Source organism: Caretta caretta, chromosome 14, assembly GCF_965140235.1.
Source record: "Caretta caretta isolate rCarCar2 chromosome 14, rCarCar1.hap1, whole genome shotgun sequence".
NCBI classification, from domain to species: domain Eukaryota; kingdom Metazoa; phylum Chordata; order Testudines; family Cheloniidae; genus Caretta; species Caretta caretta.
Genome location: NC_134219.1, coordinates 36,915,141 through 36,931,548, shown reverse-complemented (window position 1 = coordinate 36,931,548; position 16,408 = coordinate 36,915,141). Strand labels below are relative to the sequence as shown.

At 48.1% G+C, this 16,408-nt stretch overlaps 2 protein-coding genes across 6 annotated transcripts in view; one reads left to right on the top strand and one right to left on the bottom strand.

Moving 5' to 3' along the window:
* Nucleotides 1–16,408, bottom strand: part of LOC125621822 (olfactory receptor 11A1) — a 109,862-nt gene that overhangs the window by 81,267 nt on the left and 12,187 nt on the right. Inside the window, exon 2 of the mRNA XM_048819165.2 lies at nt 9,367–9,492. The gene's annotated coding sequence lies outside the window, so the exon portion shown is untranslated. The remainder of the gene's footprint in view (nt 1–9,366; nt 9,493–16,408) is intronic.
* Nucleotides 1–16,408, top strand: part of TRIM7 (tripartite motif containing 7) — a 29,018-nt gene that overhangs the window by 11,258 nt on the left and 1,352 nt on the right. For 3 of the 5 annotated variants that reach the window (XM_048819103.2, XM_075119454.1, XM_075119453.1), the window contains 4 exons: nt 2,010–2,240; nt 3,870–3,892; nt 7,228–7,343; nt 9,476–9,511. In XM_048819103.2, coding sequence (XP_048675060.2) covers nt 2,010–2,240; nt 3,870–3,892; nt 7,228–7,343; nt 9,476–9,511 — 406 coding nt within the window. Of the gene's footprint in view, nt 1–2,009; nt 2,241–3,869; nt 3,893–7,227; nt 7,344–9,475; nt 9,512–9,888; nt 16,406–16,408 lie in introns of those variants that run through there. The other 2 variants (XM_075119456.1, XM_075119455.1) reach the window with 2 other exon arrangements.

The window sequence follows — 16,408 nt, the reverse complement described above, 5'->3', positions numbered from 1 at the left end:
TCTAACCAGTTTGCCTGGTCTTTCTCCTGGCTTTCTGTGTGACTGGATATCCCAGAGCGCATTGTTCCATACCGTGCTAGCATCTAAGCACTTTATCCCCTGCTGAGTCACATATATTTTGTCCAGACTACACCAATACAAGCACAGCCATGCCGTGTGATGGCTGTGTGTGCACAAATGCATTTCAACCCCAGTGGTGTGGTGATTAAACCACCATGTGCACACAACCAGCAGCCACAGGCATAGGCACCGACTCCACGGGTGCTCCAGGGGGAGGAGTGGGGATGGGGCCCGCTCGGGGGAGGGGGTGGAACTGGGGAGGAAGAGGCAGGGTTGGGGTAGGGTTTGGGGAAGGGGTGGAGTGTGGGTAGGGCCTGGAGCTGAGCGGGGGTTCAGCAACCCCAGGGATAGGAGGAAGGTGGCACCTGTGGCCACAGGCCCTAGTCTTTGCACTGTCTCCACAGGCCCCACCAACATCTGTAAAGCCATCACCACACATCCCTTCTCAAAACTCCCCTCTTCTAGGATGCATATGGAAAGGCACACCCTTGCTGCGATCACTACCACATTTGTCACCCTGTTGCTCCCTCCCCACTTGATGGTCTCATTGATCCGCCTCTTCCATTTTGCCTCTTAGGGCACGTCTACACTACAAAATGAAGTCGTCCGAACTTATGTGAGCGTACAATCGCTGCAGTAATTACATCACTTGGGTGTGTTTACACTCTGCTCCTTGTGTCGGTGGTGCACGTCCTCACCGGGAGTGCTTACACTGATTGTACTGTCACTGTGGAGCGGCTTCTGAAGGCCAGTAACAGTTGATGTAAGCAACGTAGTGTCTACACTGACACTGCGTTGACCTAACTTAATCCACATTGACTCGATGCCTCTTGTGGAGGTGGAGTTATTAAGTCGGTGTAATGGGTGAGTTAAGTCGGCGGGAGCGAAATTTTAGTGTAGACACAGAGTTGGGTCGACGTAAGCTACCTTGCAGTGACCTAACGCTGTAGTGGAGACCAGGGCTTAGTTTGTAAGCTCTTTGGGCCTTGAAATGCACCCTCAATATAAAAATGATATAGTCAATATGTAGTTAGTTGGTTGGAACTGGGTTAAATGAGAGTGTAACTAACTGGTTGTGTGAATTTGCTTATAGTTCAGAGAGGGCATAAGGTGGAAATTCACCCATTTTCTTCACAAGTTAATTGGCAATCTAAGGTTCTTATCAGCCCACCATTACCATAATATCTAAGCACCTCACAGTCTTTAATGTTTTCATCCTCACAGCACTCCTGTGAGGCAGGGCTGGTCTACTACCCCCATTTTACAGATGGCAAACAGAGCCTGAGCCAAAGCCCACTGAAGTGCAGGGAAAGACTCTCATTGACTTTAACGGGTTTAGGGTCAAACCCTGAGGCAGGAGCGCTGGAAGCTTCCTAGAAGTGTGGGTGGGGGGAGGCCACCAGCACCTGAACCATAGCCCTGCCCCTCACTCTGCCTCTTCCCCAGGCCCTGCCTCTGTGCCGCCTCTCCCCCCAGAGGCCCCACCCCCACACCGCCTCTTCTCCCTGAGGCCCTGCCCTGTGACATCTCTTCCACCCAAGACCCCGCCCTTGTGCCACCTCATCCTCTTGAAATCCCACCCCCTGCTCGCTCCTCTCTGCCCCCTCCCCCCATCGCTTGCCCTTAAGGCAGGTAAAAAGTGGGAGGGCTAGCTTATTTATTTAAGATATGCTCTTCTTCAAAAGGAACTCTTTTTGGGGGGTGAGTTCTAAATCCTGTGTTATTCAGGAGGTCACGTTAGATTATCTCAGCAGTCCCTTCTGGCACCGGAATCTACGGAAATTTGGGGGTTTTGGTTGAATTGGTATTCATCAGTGGAAACCCGTTTCAGCAAAAAATTCTGGCTAGCTCTATTCACTACCTCATGCTGCCATTGCATTCAGCGATGTACAATCCATCAAATGAGTTTACTGACCTGCTCTCTACCTGATCATTTATTTTTGTTGAAGAAAACTATAGAGTTGGAGCGGCAGATGCTCATCTCTGAATTCGAGGGTCTGCGCCAGTTTCTGCATGACCAGGAGAATCTCCTTCTGGGCCAGCTGGAGAAGATGGAGAAGGGAATCGCCAAGAAGCAGAATGAGAACCTCACCGAGCTCTCTAAAGAGATTTCACTCCTCAACCAACTGATAACAGACTTGAAAGAGAAAATCCAACAGCCAGTGCTTGAGTTGCTCAAGGTAAGGCTGGGGCCATGAGCTCTTGGACATGGAAGGAGAAGGCCTTTACCCATCAGCATCACAAAAATAAGACACCTCAATAATGGTGGCCATTTCCCCCCACAAAATACATACATAAATAAAAATGAATGGCCGGGTGTGGGGCGTGGATGGGAATTTTGATTTGAAAAATGTCCAACCAGCTCTACTTCTGAATGATGGCTGCATTCAAAGCTATTAGGATTGGTACACAAAAGAGAGTGCACCATGGGGGAATTCATCCCCACCGCTCCATGTTATTTCTTTTAGCCCAAGCAGCTAGCTAAAACATTTGTGGCTTTGTGGGTCGTTCCAGCTGGGAGGAGAAATTGGGGGTGGAGTCAGAGACCTTTCATGCAATCTAGTTCAGTTACAAGTCCTGAACACAGGAGGATCCAAACAATAGAAGACAGTATCTTTACTCATATCTCCAAGCCTCTTCTAGCAAGTACCACATCGTGATTGTCCAGGGTGTATCTGTAGCGTCTCTTCCAGCCTGTTCCGGTGTGATTCACCCACACACCCTCACCTAGTAACCAGCCCATATAGTTCTAATTCCTGGGCAAACTTGCATATCCCTATGTTGTAGGTGGGGGCTGCAATAAACAAGCTTAAGCGTTTTCTGCAGGTATCTGACATTCTCTCCCTAGCTTCTCAATGACATTTTGCCCAAACCACAACCCTCCACTGAAGCAGTGGTATCTTGTGTTGGGCTCTCTGCACAAGGGTCCATTTCATCCATGGGGCCAAATCCTCAGCTGGTTGAAAATAAACACAGATCCATTGAAGTCACCTGTGCTGATATACACACAGGATGGGTATCTGGCCCGCAGCTCTTGTAAAATGTAAGGAACGAGGGGACTGTCTTATCTGGAATTATCAACGTGGGGAATGTTAGTGTAGGCATAGGCACTGGCTCCGAGGGTGCTCCGGGGCTCAACAACCCACGGGGAAAAAATAGGGGGTGCTCAGAACCCATGGACCATGGCCCCACCAGCGCTTGGCCTCTTCTCAGGTGGCCCTGCCTGTGCTGCATCTCTTCCCCTGAAGGCCCCTCTCCTCCTCACTCACCCTTAAGGGAGGAGGGGGCAGAAAGGAGCGAACAACAGCACAGGCACTTGGGCGAGGGGTGGGGAGGAGGGAGTGGCGAACTGGTGGGGGAGGGAGTGTCAGGGGAGGGGGTGAAGAGGAGCAGGTGGGAGGCACTCAGGGGAGGGGGCAGAGAAGAGCGAGTGGCGGGCAAGCGGGTGAGGGCAGCCTTGGGGGAGGAGAAAGAGTGGGGGGGGAAGAGACGGAGTGGGGGTGTGGCTTTGGGGAAAGAGGCCGAGCAAGAGTGGAGACTCGGGGCAGAGCAAGGGTGGAGCACCCACCAGCAAAAAGAAAGTCAGCGCCAGAATGTAGGGACTTGATTTGGGCCCTGACGGAGATTGAACCATGGTCTTTCAAAGCTAAAAGCACGAGTTTGAAGTCAAGGATAAGGACTCATACGTAGCAGCGCTCATAGACTTGTATTTGGTGGGTAGGCCACAGAGCGGGTGGGCATGAAGAACACACCCTGTCCAGTGAGTGACATGAATGCAAGGGAGTATCTCTTTCTTTCCCCCCTTCTAGGATGTGACGAGCATCTTGAACAGGTACGGAGCCACGTTTTTACCCTCCCTCATGCTTGTCTCACGAGTGCTGCTGAACGGTCAGTGTTAGCCCTTCAGAGATAATCAGGGACACTTGGGCACACTGCGACAGAACGAGCGCCTGCTGCTCCACGCATACCCTGGGCTCCTTCTAGCTTCTTCTGTGGAAATTTAGAAACGCTCAGAAACTCTCAGATCTCCTTTTCCTACCAGGGAGCTCAGTCAAGTACCAGACTGAAAGCTGGAGGGACTGGAGTCCTGCTTTTATTTATCTGTGTAACATGCAACTCACTCTTTACGTATCCCTCGAGCACCATTTATGGCAGTGATTCCCAACCTGTGGGGTGTGGAGGAACGTTTCGGGGGCAGCAGCGGGGAGGGAGCACCACCCAATCCCGCTCCACCCCCAGCTCTGCTAAAGCCCCATTCCCAGCCCCAGCCCTGCCCCCAGCCATTCCCAGCCCCAGACCTGCCCCGAGTTGTGGCCCCAGCCTCTGCCCCCTTACCCCTGTTCACATCCCCCACTCCGCTGGAAGCTGTGGCCCTGCTCCCAGCCCTGAAAAGTTTGAGGACCACTGATTTAAACCCTTAGGATGAAATTCAGCTTGGCACAGTGGCTCAGACATGGCATGGCGCACCACCACTTAAGCCCCACTTATCGTCTGATCCAAGGCCCTTTGAGGTCGTTGGGCATCTTTACAGTGACTTCAATGGCCTTTCTCTCAAGACCTTGATGTGGGACTCCAGTGTTGCATAGTTCTATGAACAGGCCCTCAGAGTCAGTGACGGCCTTCCCCACCAAGGTAAAATAACCCTGCCCTGAAGTATGGCACAATGGCCAGGACACTAGTGGAGGACTTTGAAATTCTGGGATTAAGTCCTTGCTCTATCAGAGACTTCTTGGGAGATATCGGACAAGTCTCTTAGGGTACATCCACATGGCAAAGAAAAATCTACGGCTGGCCCATGCCAGCTGATTCGAGCTCAAAGGAGTTGGGTGCCTTGCTTGTTGTCTTGCTTGTTGTTTATAGGAGGCAGTTTGGCCTAGTGATCTGAGCATTAGATGGGGCTTCAGCAAACATGCCAGAAATTGGGCTTGTTTTTGGCTTAATTGGCTTGTGAGTTGCTTGTTGGCTAGTTTTTGGCTTGTAACTTGTTGTAGCTTGTTGCTTCTTTCTTTTTATTGGCTCCCAGCAAACAGGGGCAAGGGGGGCAAGCAGGGGCAAGGGGCAAGCAGAGGCAAGGTGGGGGAGAGTCAGAGGTGCACAGCGGGCCCACCACAGTCCCAGACTGCATGTCAGAGGATATAGTCACATAGGGTGTTGGGGTTCTTAGGGATTGGCTTATTTTGGCCTTGTTTTTAAATGGGATTAGCTTGATTTTTGGTGTATTGTGAAAGTTGGGGTGCTTATTTACCGTGTGAAAGTTGGCAACTGTGGGCTTCAGAAGATGTGGGTTCTATTCCTGGCTGTGCCAGTGACTGCAGGGGGGATGATAGGCAAGTCACTTCCTTATTTGAGCCTCAGTTTCCCGCTCTGTGAATGGGGATCATGATACCGACCTCCTTTGAAGTCTGCTGATGAGAAGAGCTAGGTATAATTAAAAGTAGGTGTTAGAGAGCTTATTCCTTCACTCTCCCACTTCCCTGGTCCTTCTCACATGAACAGAGAGCAACAATACCCGAAGTCCGAAGGTACAAACAATTCGATGTTTATTGGGGTGAACTTCCAGCAAGCTTAAATACAAGTTCCTTTTCCTTATTTCCGAATCCCAACTTACTTCCTGTTTGCCCCTAATTTATATAGTAATATTCTTAGCTATACCTTAACCAATCATTCTACTAAAATTTAACTAAACAATCCTAACATATTGTAACATGATTATGTAACCAATTATATCCCACCACCTTAATTAGTTTATACCCAGCAAAATTAATTATACAGCAGACAGGAACAATCACAGAACCAGACAGAGATTATACAGACAAACAATAGCAAAGTGGGAATTATAATGGCAAGACAATACAGAAGTGAGGATTTCACATCCCAGTATTGATAAGTAAGTTCTTGCCAGACAGGATGCTATCAAACTAAGTTTTCTTTTACATTTTCTAGGCACTTCCCTTTCTCTGGAGCTGATAGGCACTATCAGGACAGGATTGTATTCCTAACAGCCCAATAGCACCTTCTTTCCATGTGACTAGTTTGGAATGTGAGGATGTGACCAGTCGCTTCCCAGTTTATGGCTGCCTTTGCTGCTTAGCCAAAGGCCTTAGCCTAAGCACAGGGCCACAAACTGTCACAGTAAGAGAAGGCCCTTACACCGGCAGACAGTGATTTTGATTCTTTCTTTTGTACCTCTATAACTAGCCAAGTGATAAGAATACACCTAAATTCTTAGAGTATAGGCCTTTACAGACAGGCCTGAATATCTATATCCTAACAGTAGGGGACAGCTCCCCCTCTCTCTGGCTTGGGTCAGCAGTCCACTCCCCTCCTCTTTGGCTGGCATGGGGAAATCTCCCTCTCCTGTTTCAATCTGTTTTATACAGTGCCCAAGAAGGTCCCACTCAAAGGGTGAGAAGAAGGGTTGGTCTCCTTGGGCAGTTTGGTCCTTTAGCTCTGGGCCGAGTCCTCCAGTTGTGGTGATAAATAATTAAAAACAAACCACAATATTAACAGAAAGGGCTTGAGTGTCTTCTCCCCGCAGGCATATCCCCACATCCACTTGGAAGAGCGGGGAGTCACCTATTTCTGCAGCATTGTACATGCTTCTCCTGGCCCCCTGGGTGGTGGGGATCTGTCCGTGACGAGCTGATGGGATGAGGATAGGGTAGGGCACTGATTCAATGCCCAGTTAAGTTAATTGGATTCTTTCCATTGACATCAATGGATCACATCCAAGCAGCGGAGAGGATGTGAGGACAGGTGTGCTAAATCCATGGTTTACTACACATGCTCCCCTGAGAAATAAGTGAGATAGATAGAGTGTGTGGAGATAAATAGATCTTGACGAATACTATACATTAAATTCATTATTTGCAGAATATTGTCATTTTTTTTCAGTGAACATATTCAGCTAGCACTATAGCTGAAGAAATACTATTAACCAACTCCACTTCAGTCTGACTAGCCCAGTTTTGTGGTGGAAGACATAAGTGGGCTGAAAATTTGTGCTGGCCCTTCTGCCTGGGGGGGTACGGGGGGGGGGGTGTATGTGAATTTCACTCTCAAGCATTAACACAAAACAAATTGGATACTTTGGTGAATATTTGTGAGCATTGGAGCAGCTCTATAGCTCATCATCATAACATAGAACAATTTCCATTTTTTCTTCAGAAGCAAGGGTCTGAAGTTTCAGAAGCCAGTTCCTGTCTCTTCTGATATGAAAAGCTCTGTCAGCAATTTCTCTCTCAAGACTATTGTCCTCAAGGCAGTGTTAAAGAAATTCAAAGGTGAGTGGAAGCAAAACCTCTAGTTTAAAATATACTTGGCCTTCAGTAATGTTTTCTATGGATTTTAGTGCTAAAGAGGTCCCTGATATGTTCAGTGCCCAAGGGAAAAGATAATGATTCTTGTTTAGCCTTTGTTAACAGATCATTGCACCAACTAAGAAGAGCCAGTAGATGGTGCTAAGAGATTTCAAAAGCATGAGAAATTAGTGAAACTAAAAACAACAGGGCCTTTCTTAGATGAAAATCCCATGAGATGAAATCACTCCTGAACAGAGAGCCTTTGCCATGGGAGCCCGGTTTTGAGGTTTTAAGTGGTGCCTAGACCTCTGCAGAAGGGGGATTTTCACCTACTGACTTCAGTGGACAATTTGCTTGACTAAGATCCAAAAATAAGAACAAGGCCCAATCACATTAGACAAGCTCTGCAGAGCTCTGTGACTGCAGACAGACCCATGGGACAGAATTTGAGAGACCCATTAAACATTAAGGCCAGTCAAGAAGTGACTGGCAATGATAATGTTTACAATGATTTTTCACTCATTATTGACATTCAAAAACAGTCTGTTAGCTAAGGGTGAATTCGCTGGGTATTCAGGCTCTCCTCAAGTGAAAAGCAACGAGGTGGAGTTCCCAAGGTTGCCAACGCTTGCCATTTTTATCACCAGTCTGCTAACACTGCGCATTGTGCTCAAAGCCCCCGCTTCCCAGAATCAAGCTACTTCATGAGGATCTCCGCTGTCATATTTTTAAAAAGGAAGTTTCTAGGCCATGTGGTTGCACAGAAAAACTTGAGAACATGGCCCGAGAGTGTAGCTTAACGTCTCAGAAACCAGACAGCGCAGAAAAATAAGAAGAAAAGTATTAATATTTTAAGCCAATCTCACGACTTTTGGGGGGTGGTGACTCATGACTTTTGAGCGCTAGGGATTGGCCATTCTGGGCGGCATGTATAAGAGGCCAGGGGAGGCTAAGCCTCCCAAAAAATGGCCAGCCATGCAGGGTGGAACTGCCGCGGGTGTGTTGCAGATCACCCCTCTGGAGCCACGCCAGCCAGTCGCCGCATTTGGAGCGCCGGAAGTGAAACTCCATAGAAGTGGGGGATGAGTCCCTGGCTCCTCCCCACCCCCACTCTGCCTCTTTCCCCAAGGTTCTGCCCCCCCCCTGCACCTCTTCCCCTGAGGCCTCCCTCTACCCACTTCTCACTTCTCCCCACCTTCTCCCATTCTGTTGCTTGCTTAGGGCAGGAAAAAATGATGGGGGTTTGGCCCCATGACCCCCTGGTGATTTTTATGGGAAGGAGGAGGGCAGAAAGGATCGAGCGGCAGGTGAGAGGGCCCTAGGGGTGGAGAGGCATGAGTGGTGGGCGGGGGGGGGGGGCGGGGGTGTCTCGGGGGAGGGGGCGGAGAGGTGCTAGCAGGGGACGAGGAGGGCTTTGAGAGAAGGGGCTGAGCGGGATCGGGGCCTGGGGCGGAGTGGGGGTGGAGCGCAGGAGGGACCTCGGGGGGAGGAGGCTGAGCGGAGGTGGGCGGAGCCACGGTCCGGGCTCACTCATGCCCAGACTCTTCAAATGTAGGAGTCACGCTCCACCCGTGTTGGCTATGCTGAATTCCTCCCACCCCGAAGCAACTTTGTTATGCTGATCTAACCCCCCACATACACAGCGCTATGTTGATGGGACAGCTTCTCCCACTGACCTAGCTACCGCCTCTCAGGGAGGTGGATTAACTACGTTGATGGGAGAGCTCTCTCCCATCGGCATAGGAGCGTCTTCACTTAAGTACCACAGTGGTGCAGCTGCATCAGTACAGCAGCGGTAGTTGCAGTGTTTGAAGTGTAGACCTGCCCTAACACTGTCTACACTGAGGGTTAGGTCAATATAGCTATGTCTCTGTGGAACTTCCACACCCCTGAGAGACGTAGCTATGCTGAAGCAAGATGCAGCGTTGTAAGTGTCGACCTGCCCTTAGTGATGTTACTTGAAGTTAAGTTTGTCCAGCCCTTAGTCATGTTACTGGGAACTTACCCACAGGAGCAGTCCTGTTGAAGTGGCAGTATTCTTCTGAATAAAGTTTCCTTACTGATCCTCACTGGTATATCAGCATCGGCAGTAACTGACTTTCTTCTTCTTTCAGAGACTCTGCAGGATGAACTGGGAAAAGGTGAAAAAGGTAAAAGGAACATAGACTTTACATTTTGGTTGTAATTTGCAAAGGGTTTTGGCACAGGCACCAACTTTCTTCTTTTCAGGTGGGTGCTCCAATCCCGCTCTGCCCCGAGGCCCCACCCCCACTCCGCCCCTTCTCCCAAGACCCCACCCTTGCTCTGTCTCTTCCCTCCCCCACTCCGCTCCCTCTCCCCAGTGCCTCTTGCCCACAGCTGAACAGCTGATCACCAGGGCTCACCAAACAGCTGATAGGTGGGTGACTGGTGGGTGGTGAACGCACTATTTTTCCCTGCCCCTAGAGTACCCACGGAGTCGGCACCTACAGGTTTTGGTGAAAGAAAAATGACAATTTTAATTTTCTTCTTTCTCAATGATTTCCAGATGCAGTTGGCTTAGGGTTGGTCTACACTAAAAAGTGAAGTTGACCCAGCTGTGTCGCTCAGGAGCATAAAAAATCCACACCCCAAGGTGACAAAGTTAAGCCAACCTAAGTCTCCAGGTAGACTGCGCTAGGTCAACAGAAGAATTCTTTGTTGACCTAGCTGCCTCTTGGGAAGGTGGATTACCTATGCTGACGGGAACTCATCTCCTTAGCATAGGCGGTAACTACACTGAAGCTCTACAGTGGCCCATCTGCAGCTGTAGCATTTCAAATGTAGACAAGCCCTCAGTTAGAATCATAGAATCATAGAATATAAGGGTTGGAAGGGACCCCAGAAGGTCATCTAGTCCAACCCCCTGCTCGAAGCAGGACCAAATCCCAGTTAAATCATCCCAGCCAGGGCTTTGTCAAGCCTGACCTTAAAAACCTCTAAGGAAGGAGATTCTACCACCTCCCTAGGTAACGCATTCCAGTGTTTCACCACCCTCTTAGTGAAAAAGTTTTTCCTAATATCCAATCTAAACCTCCCCCACTGCAACTTGAGACCATTACTCCTCGTTCTGTCATCTGCTACCATTGAGAACAGTCTAGAGCCATCCTCTTTGGAACCCCCATTCAGGTAGCTGAAAGCAGCTATCAAATCCCCCCTCATTCTTCTCTTCTGCAGGCTAAACAATCCCAGCTCCCTCAGCCTCTCCTCATAACTCATGTGTTCCAAACCCCTAATCATTTTTGTTGCCCTTCGCTGGACTCTCTCCAATTTATCCACATCCTTCTTGAAGTGTGGGGCCCAAAACTGGACACAGTACTCCAGATGAGGCCTCACCAATAAGTTCAAGAGTCAAAAGATGGATTTTCTCACTGAGGCTCTGCAAGTCAAGCTGGGTCCTTTCTGCCTGTTACACACACCAGCCTGCAGCTTGCAATGGAAAGCACAGAGATTTTAACTTACTCTGGTGTCATCCAATTCCCTCTGGCTTGGTTCCTCAGGCATTTCAAACAGCAAATTAAGGTCCCGATTTTGCCAAACTTACTCTGAGGTCTGGTCTAGAAAGTTTGACTGGCATAGCTATGTCAGAAATGTGAAAAAAATCATACCGCTAATGGATATCCAGTAGAACCTCAGAATTATGAACACCAGAGTTACGAACTGACCAGTCAACTACACACCTCATTTGGAACTGGAAGTACGTCATCAGGCAGCAGCAGAGACCAAAAAAAAAAAAAGAAGAAGAAGAAGAAGAAAAAGAAAGAAAAGCAAATACAGGACAGTCCTGTGTTAAACATAAACTACTAAAAAAATTTGAAAAAAGGAAAGCTGCATTTTTCTTCTGCATAGTAAAGCTTCACAGCTGTATTAAGTCAGTGTTCAGTTATAAGCTTTTGAAAGAACCATAATGTTTTGTTTAGAGCAGGGGTCCTCAAACTTCATTGCACCGCGACCGCCTTCTGACAACAAAAATCACTACACAACCCCAGGACCATGGACCGAACCCTGAGTCCTAGGCAGGGGCTGGGTCAGGGGGTGGCAAAGCCAAAGCTCAAGGGCTTCAGTCCCAGGCAGAAGGCCTGTAACCTAAGCCCCGCCATCGAGGGCTGAAGCTTGGGCCCCAGGTGGTGGGGTTTGGGCTTTGGCTTGGGCCCCAGGCACCAGCAAGTCTAACGACAGCCTTGGCAACCCCATTAAAACAGGGTCGCAACCCACTTTGGGGTCCCAACCCACAGTTTGAGAACTGTTGGTTTACAAGTTTCAGAGTAGCAGCCGTGTTAGTCTGTATGCTGTATTTCCAGCAGTTGACAAGAACGTCTGAGGAACAGTGGGCAGAGGGGAATAAACATGGGGAAATAGTTTTACTTTGTGTAATGACCCATCCACTCCCAGTCTCTATTCAAGCCTAAGTTAATTGTATCCAGTTTGCAAATTAATTCCAATTCAGCAGTCTCTCATTTGAGTCTGTTTTTGAAGTTTTTTTGTTGAAGAATTGCAACTTTTAGGTCTGTAATCGAGTGACCAAAGAGATTGAAGTGTTCTCCGACTGGTTTTTCAATGTTATAATTCTTGACGTCTGATTTGTGTCCATTTATTCTTTTACGTAGAGACTGTCCAGTTTGATCAATGTACATGGCAGAGGAGCATTGCTGGCACATGATGGCATATATCACATTGGTAGAAGTGCAGGTGGACAAGCCTCTGATAGTGTGGCTGATGTGATTAGGCACAAGGATGGTGTCCCCTGAATAGATATGTGGACACAGTTGGCAACAGGCTTTGTTGCAAGGATAGGTTCCTGGGTTAGTGGTTCTGTTGTGTGGTGTGTGGTTGCTGGTGAGTATTTGCTTCTGGTTGGGGGGCTGTCACTAGCCATCACCTTCAGCCCCCAACTAAAACCTCTCCAACGCATCATCAAGGATCTACAGCCTATCCTGAAGGACGACCCACCACTCTCACAGATCTTGGAAGACAGGCCAGTCCTTGCTTACAGACAGCCCCCCAACCTGAAGCAAATATTTCCCCATATTTATTCTCCCCCCCACCCCCCACTGTTCCTTAGACGTTCTTGTCAACTGCTGGAAATGGCCCACCTTGATTATAATGATTGGTAATAGCTCACCTTAAGTGATCATTCTCCTTACAGTGTGTATGGTAACACCCATTGTTTCATGTTCTCTATGTATATAAATCTCCCCACTGTGTTTTCCACTGAATGCATCCAATGAAGTGAGCTGTAGCTCACAAAAACTTATGCTCAAATAAATTGGTTAGTCTCTAAGGTGCCACAAGTCCTCCTTTTCTTTTCGTTGGTTTACAGTTACGGATCTTTCAGAGTTATGAACAACCTCCATTCCTGAGGGGTGCGTAACTCTGAGGTTCTACTGTAGCTGTGCTGGTAAGAGCCCTTGTGCAGATGCAATTATAGCAGCAAAAATACCTTGCTTGTACAGCTTATTCCGTTCAGGGAACTGGTTTAAGCTACACCAGCAAAAGAACTCAGCTGCATCTCCACTTTGATTAGCTGTGCTACTATACCTTACTGATAGCAACCCCTTTTAAGTGTAAACAAGTCCACAGTGGGCCTTTGCTCCATGAGAAATCAAGAGAGCACACTGTGAAGAAGGGACTGATCCAAAGCAAATTGTTGTCCAATTTTCTTTTCAACAGGCTTTATATCAGACCCTAAGTTATAATTCACGGCAATGTTATCAGCTCTCACAATCTTATTACATGTCTCATGATAGCTGATGTTTTATTTAAAGCCCCAGTACCAGGAATCATGTGATTCGAGAGAATCTCAGCTTTCATTTTTGTTTTAAAAGAATACGTTCCCAGATCTGTTGGCTGTGGAAAAATTGGAAAAATGTGACCCAAGGGCATCCCAAAGGCTCAGAAACCAACCAACAAATAACCCTACTTTTATCATTGTTTAAACAAATCTCAAGATTTCTGTAGGGAGGGGGGTCAGACTTGTGATTTTTGAACATTTGGGGTTGACAAACTTGCAAGGGGTGAAATCCACCCAGGTACAGAGAACATAAGAATGGCCATACTGGGTCAGACCAAAGGTCCATCTTGTCCAGTATCCTGTCTTCCAACAGTGGCCAATGCCAGGTGCTTCGGAGAATGAAAAGAATGGATAATCATCAAGTGATCCATCCTCTGTGGCCCATTCCCAACTTCTGGCAAACAGCAACTAAGGATACCATCCCTACCCATCCTGGCTAATAGCCATTGATGGACCAATCCTCCATGAACTTACCTAGTTCTTTTTTGAACCCTGTTATAGTCTTGGCCTTCACAACATCCTCTGGCAAGGAGTTCCACAGGTTGACTGTGGGTTGTGTGACAAAATACTTCCTTTTGTTTGTTTTAAACTTGTTGCCTATTAATTTCATTTGGTGATGCCTAGTTCTTGTGTTACAAGAAGGAGTAAATAACAGCATATGGCCCACCCATGACCTTAGTCCTACTCAAGGCCTATTTTGGAGGCCTAAGCTTGAGATAAATTATCCCTAGGCCTTGTAGTGATCTCTGCAAAGGTGTGAATTTCATCCAGTGACAATAGGAGGGGCAGAATCAAGACTGCAAACATTTTTTAAAAGTGCATAAAATCAATATTGCCCTTTAAATGAATCCAGGTGATTTCATGGCTCAGATATTTTGGGGCTACCCCCTCTGCCTAATGCGGATGCTCTCTGTTAACAAACAGGCCTTTCACCCTCACTCTGTTCTAGTCCACATCACTTTCATGGCTGCCACGTCACCAGCTTTCACACCCATCTCTGTGGTGCTGCCACAAAGCCTTGGCCTTTTGCAGGCCCAGCTGAGGGCCTGAGCAAAGCCCCAGAGGGCCTAGGCTGAGGTTTTCAAGCCTGGATGCCTAAAGTCGGGCTCCTCAATTCATAATTGGGCAGCTAGATCTCTAACGGCCTTGTTTTCAGAAGTGCTGAGCAGCCACAAATCCAGCTGAAGCCAATGGGAGCGGCCGGATCTGGGAAGTGAGAGCTGAACACTCTTAAATTTTAAACCGTTTTGGTGAGACAAAACAGAAGCCGCATTGGCTGGGCCAATGGGCATACAACTGTTGGGCAAAATCCGGCCTCCCTATTGAAGCCAATGGCAGGTTTGAAACTCACTTCAGTGGGGCCAAGGTTTCATCCATGAGGACAAAGATGGAGCCTATTTAAGTTCATTGGGAAATTTCAGGCCCTTTTTTATGGTACTGAAAAGCTGGGATTTTCAGTGAAGTGGAAGGGAATTTAAACCTTGGAACCCAAATCCCTGATGCTTCTAAAACCCCAGATTCTGTTTGTCAGAAGCTGGGAATGGGCGACAGGGGAATGGATCACTAGATGATTACCTTCTTCTGTTCATTCCCTCTGGAGAACCTGGCATTGGCCACTGTCAGAAGACAGGATACTGGGCTAGATGGACCTTTGGTCTGACTCAGTACGGACGTTCTTATGTTAACACGACTTGACAGTTCATGGGAGGCAGCTGTATTGCTTGAGAACATGCCATTTTCACCTTGCAACTTTGCTGCCTATAGTCACAATTTGAGGTGACTTAGGGTGTGTCTGCACAGCAACTAGACACTCACGGGTGGCCCGTGCCAGATGACTCCGGTGCTTGGGCTGCGGGGCTGTTTCATTGCTGTGTAGACATCTGTGCTTGGGCTAGAGCCATGAGTCTAAGACCCTGTGAAGTGGGAGGATTCCAGAAGTTGGACTCCAGCTCAAGGCCAGAAATCTACTTAGCAATGAAACAGCCCGAGCCCTACAAGGCCAAGTCAGCTGGCATGGGCCATCCACGGGTTTTGTGCTCTGTGAACATACCCTTAAGCTATCTTATTGTTTTAAGCCTGACTTTGTGAATAAAGCATCATTTTATCTACCCTCTTCCTTAAGACCCATCTGCATCCAATCTGAGGTATGGAGATATGTTTAGGCCAAGATTTTCAACACTGACTGGTAGGTATTCTAAGGATACTCAGTTTTTAAGAGGTTCTGGTTTTTAGAAGATGGCATGTCAAGCACCTTATGTGACTCACATCAAGCACCTAAATACGTAAGTGACCTCATTTTTAGAAGTGCTGAGCCACCACAAATCCAACTGAAGCCAGTGGAAGCTGTGAATTCAGATCTGAACCATCTCAACTAGGAACTGGTTTGGACCGGAGGCTCCAGGTCTCGCTTGTTCTTAGGCCCCTCCCAGAAAATGGAGGCACCACCAATTTTGAAAAACTTGACCTAGGTATCAGTTGCTTTTTATTACAGCAGAACCCTCGTTTTACAAATAATTGGGGACTGAGGTGTTCATAACATTGAAAAGTTCATAAAAATGCACCTCGCAAAAGGACAGTGCAGGGGTGTGTGTAAGATGCAACAGGGGGCACTTTGTTGCTTTCTTCTAGTCCTTCAAACCACAGCAAAGTAATTTCCAGTGAACTGAAGGCATCAGAATGTGAAGGAACAAGGACAAGCTCTTCACTGACATCACCGTCATGATGAAATTTCCCCCTTCTACCCTCATTGGGAAAAATGGTCATAAAATCAAGCGTAGGTGCCGAGTTACCGAGTTGCCGGGGTGTGCTCAACCCCTGTCCCGCCCCAAGCCCCACCCCCGCTCCACCCTTCCTCCAAGTCTCTGCCCTGACTCTTCCCACCCCTGTCCTGCCTTTTCCTTCCCCCACTCCTCCCCCTCTCTCCCAACGCCTCCTACACTGCAGAACAGCTGATCCATTGCAGGCGGGAGGCCCTGGGAGGGAGAGGAGCTTATGGGAGGGGCTGCCGGCAGGCAGGAGATGCCGGGGGGGAGGGGGAGGCATTGATCCATGGGGCTGATAGTGGGTGCAGAGCACCCACTGTTTTTTTTTCTGGGGGTGCTCCAGCCCTGGAGACCTATGGAGTCAGCACCTATGAAATCAAGCTTCTAGTGCAGATATAAAATTGCTAATCATTTGCATGGGGGTTTGCATAGTTTCTCCTTCTACTGGTAATTCTACATTGTTGTTCTTATTATTA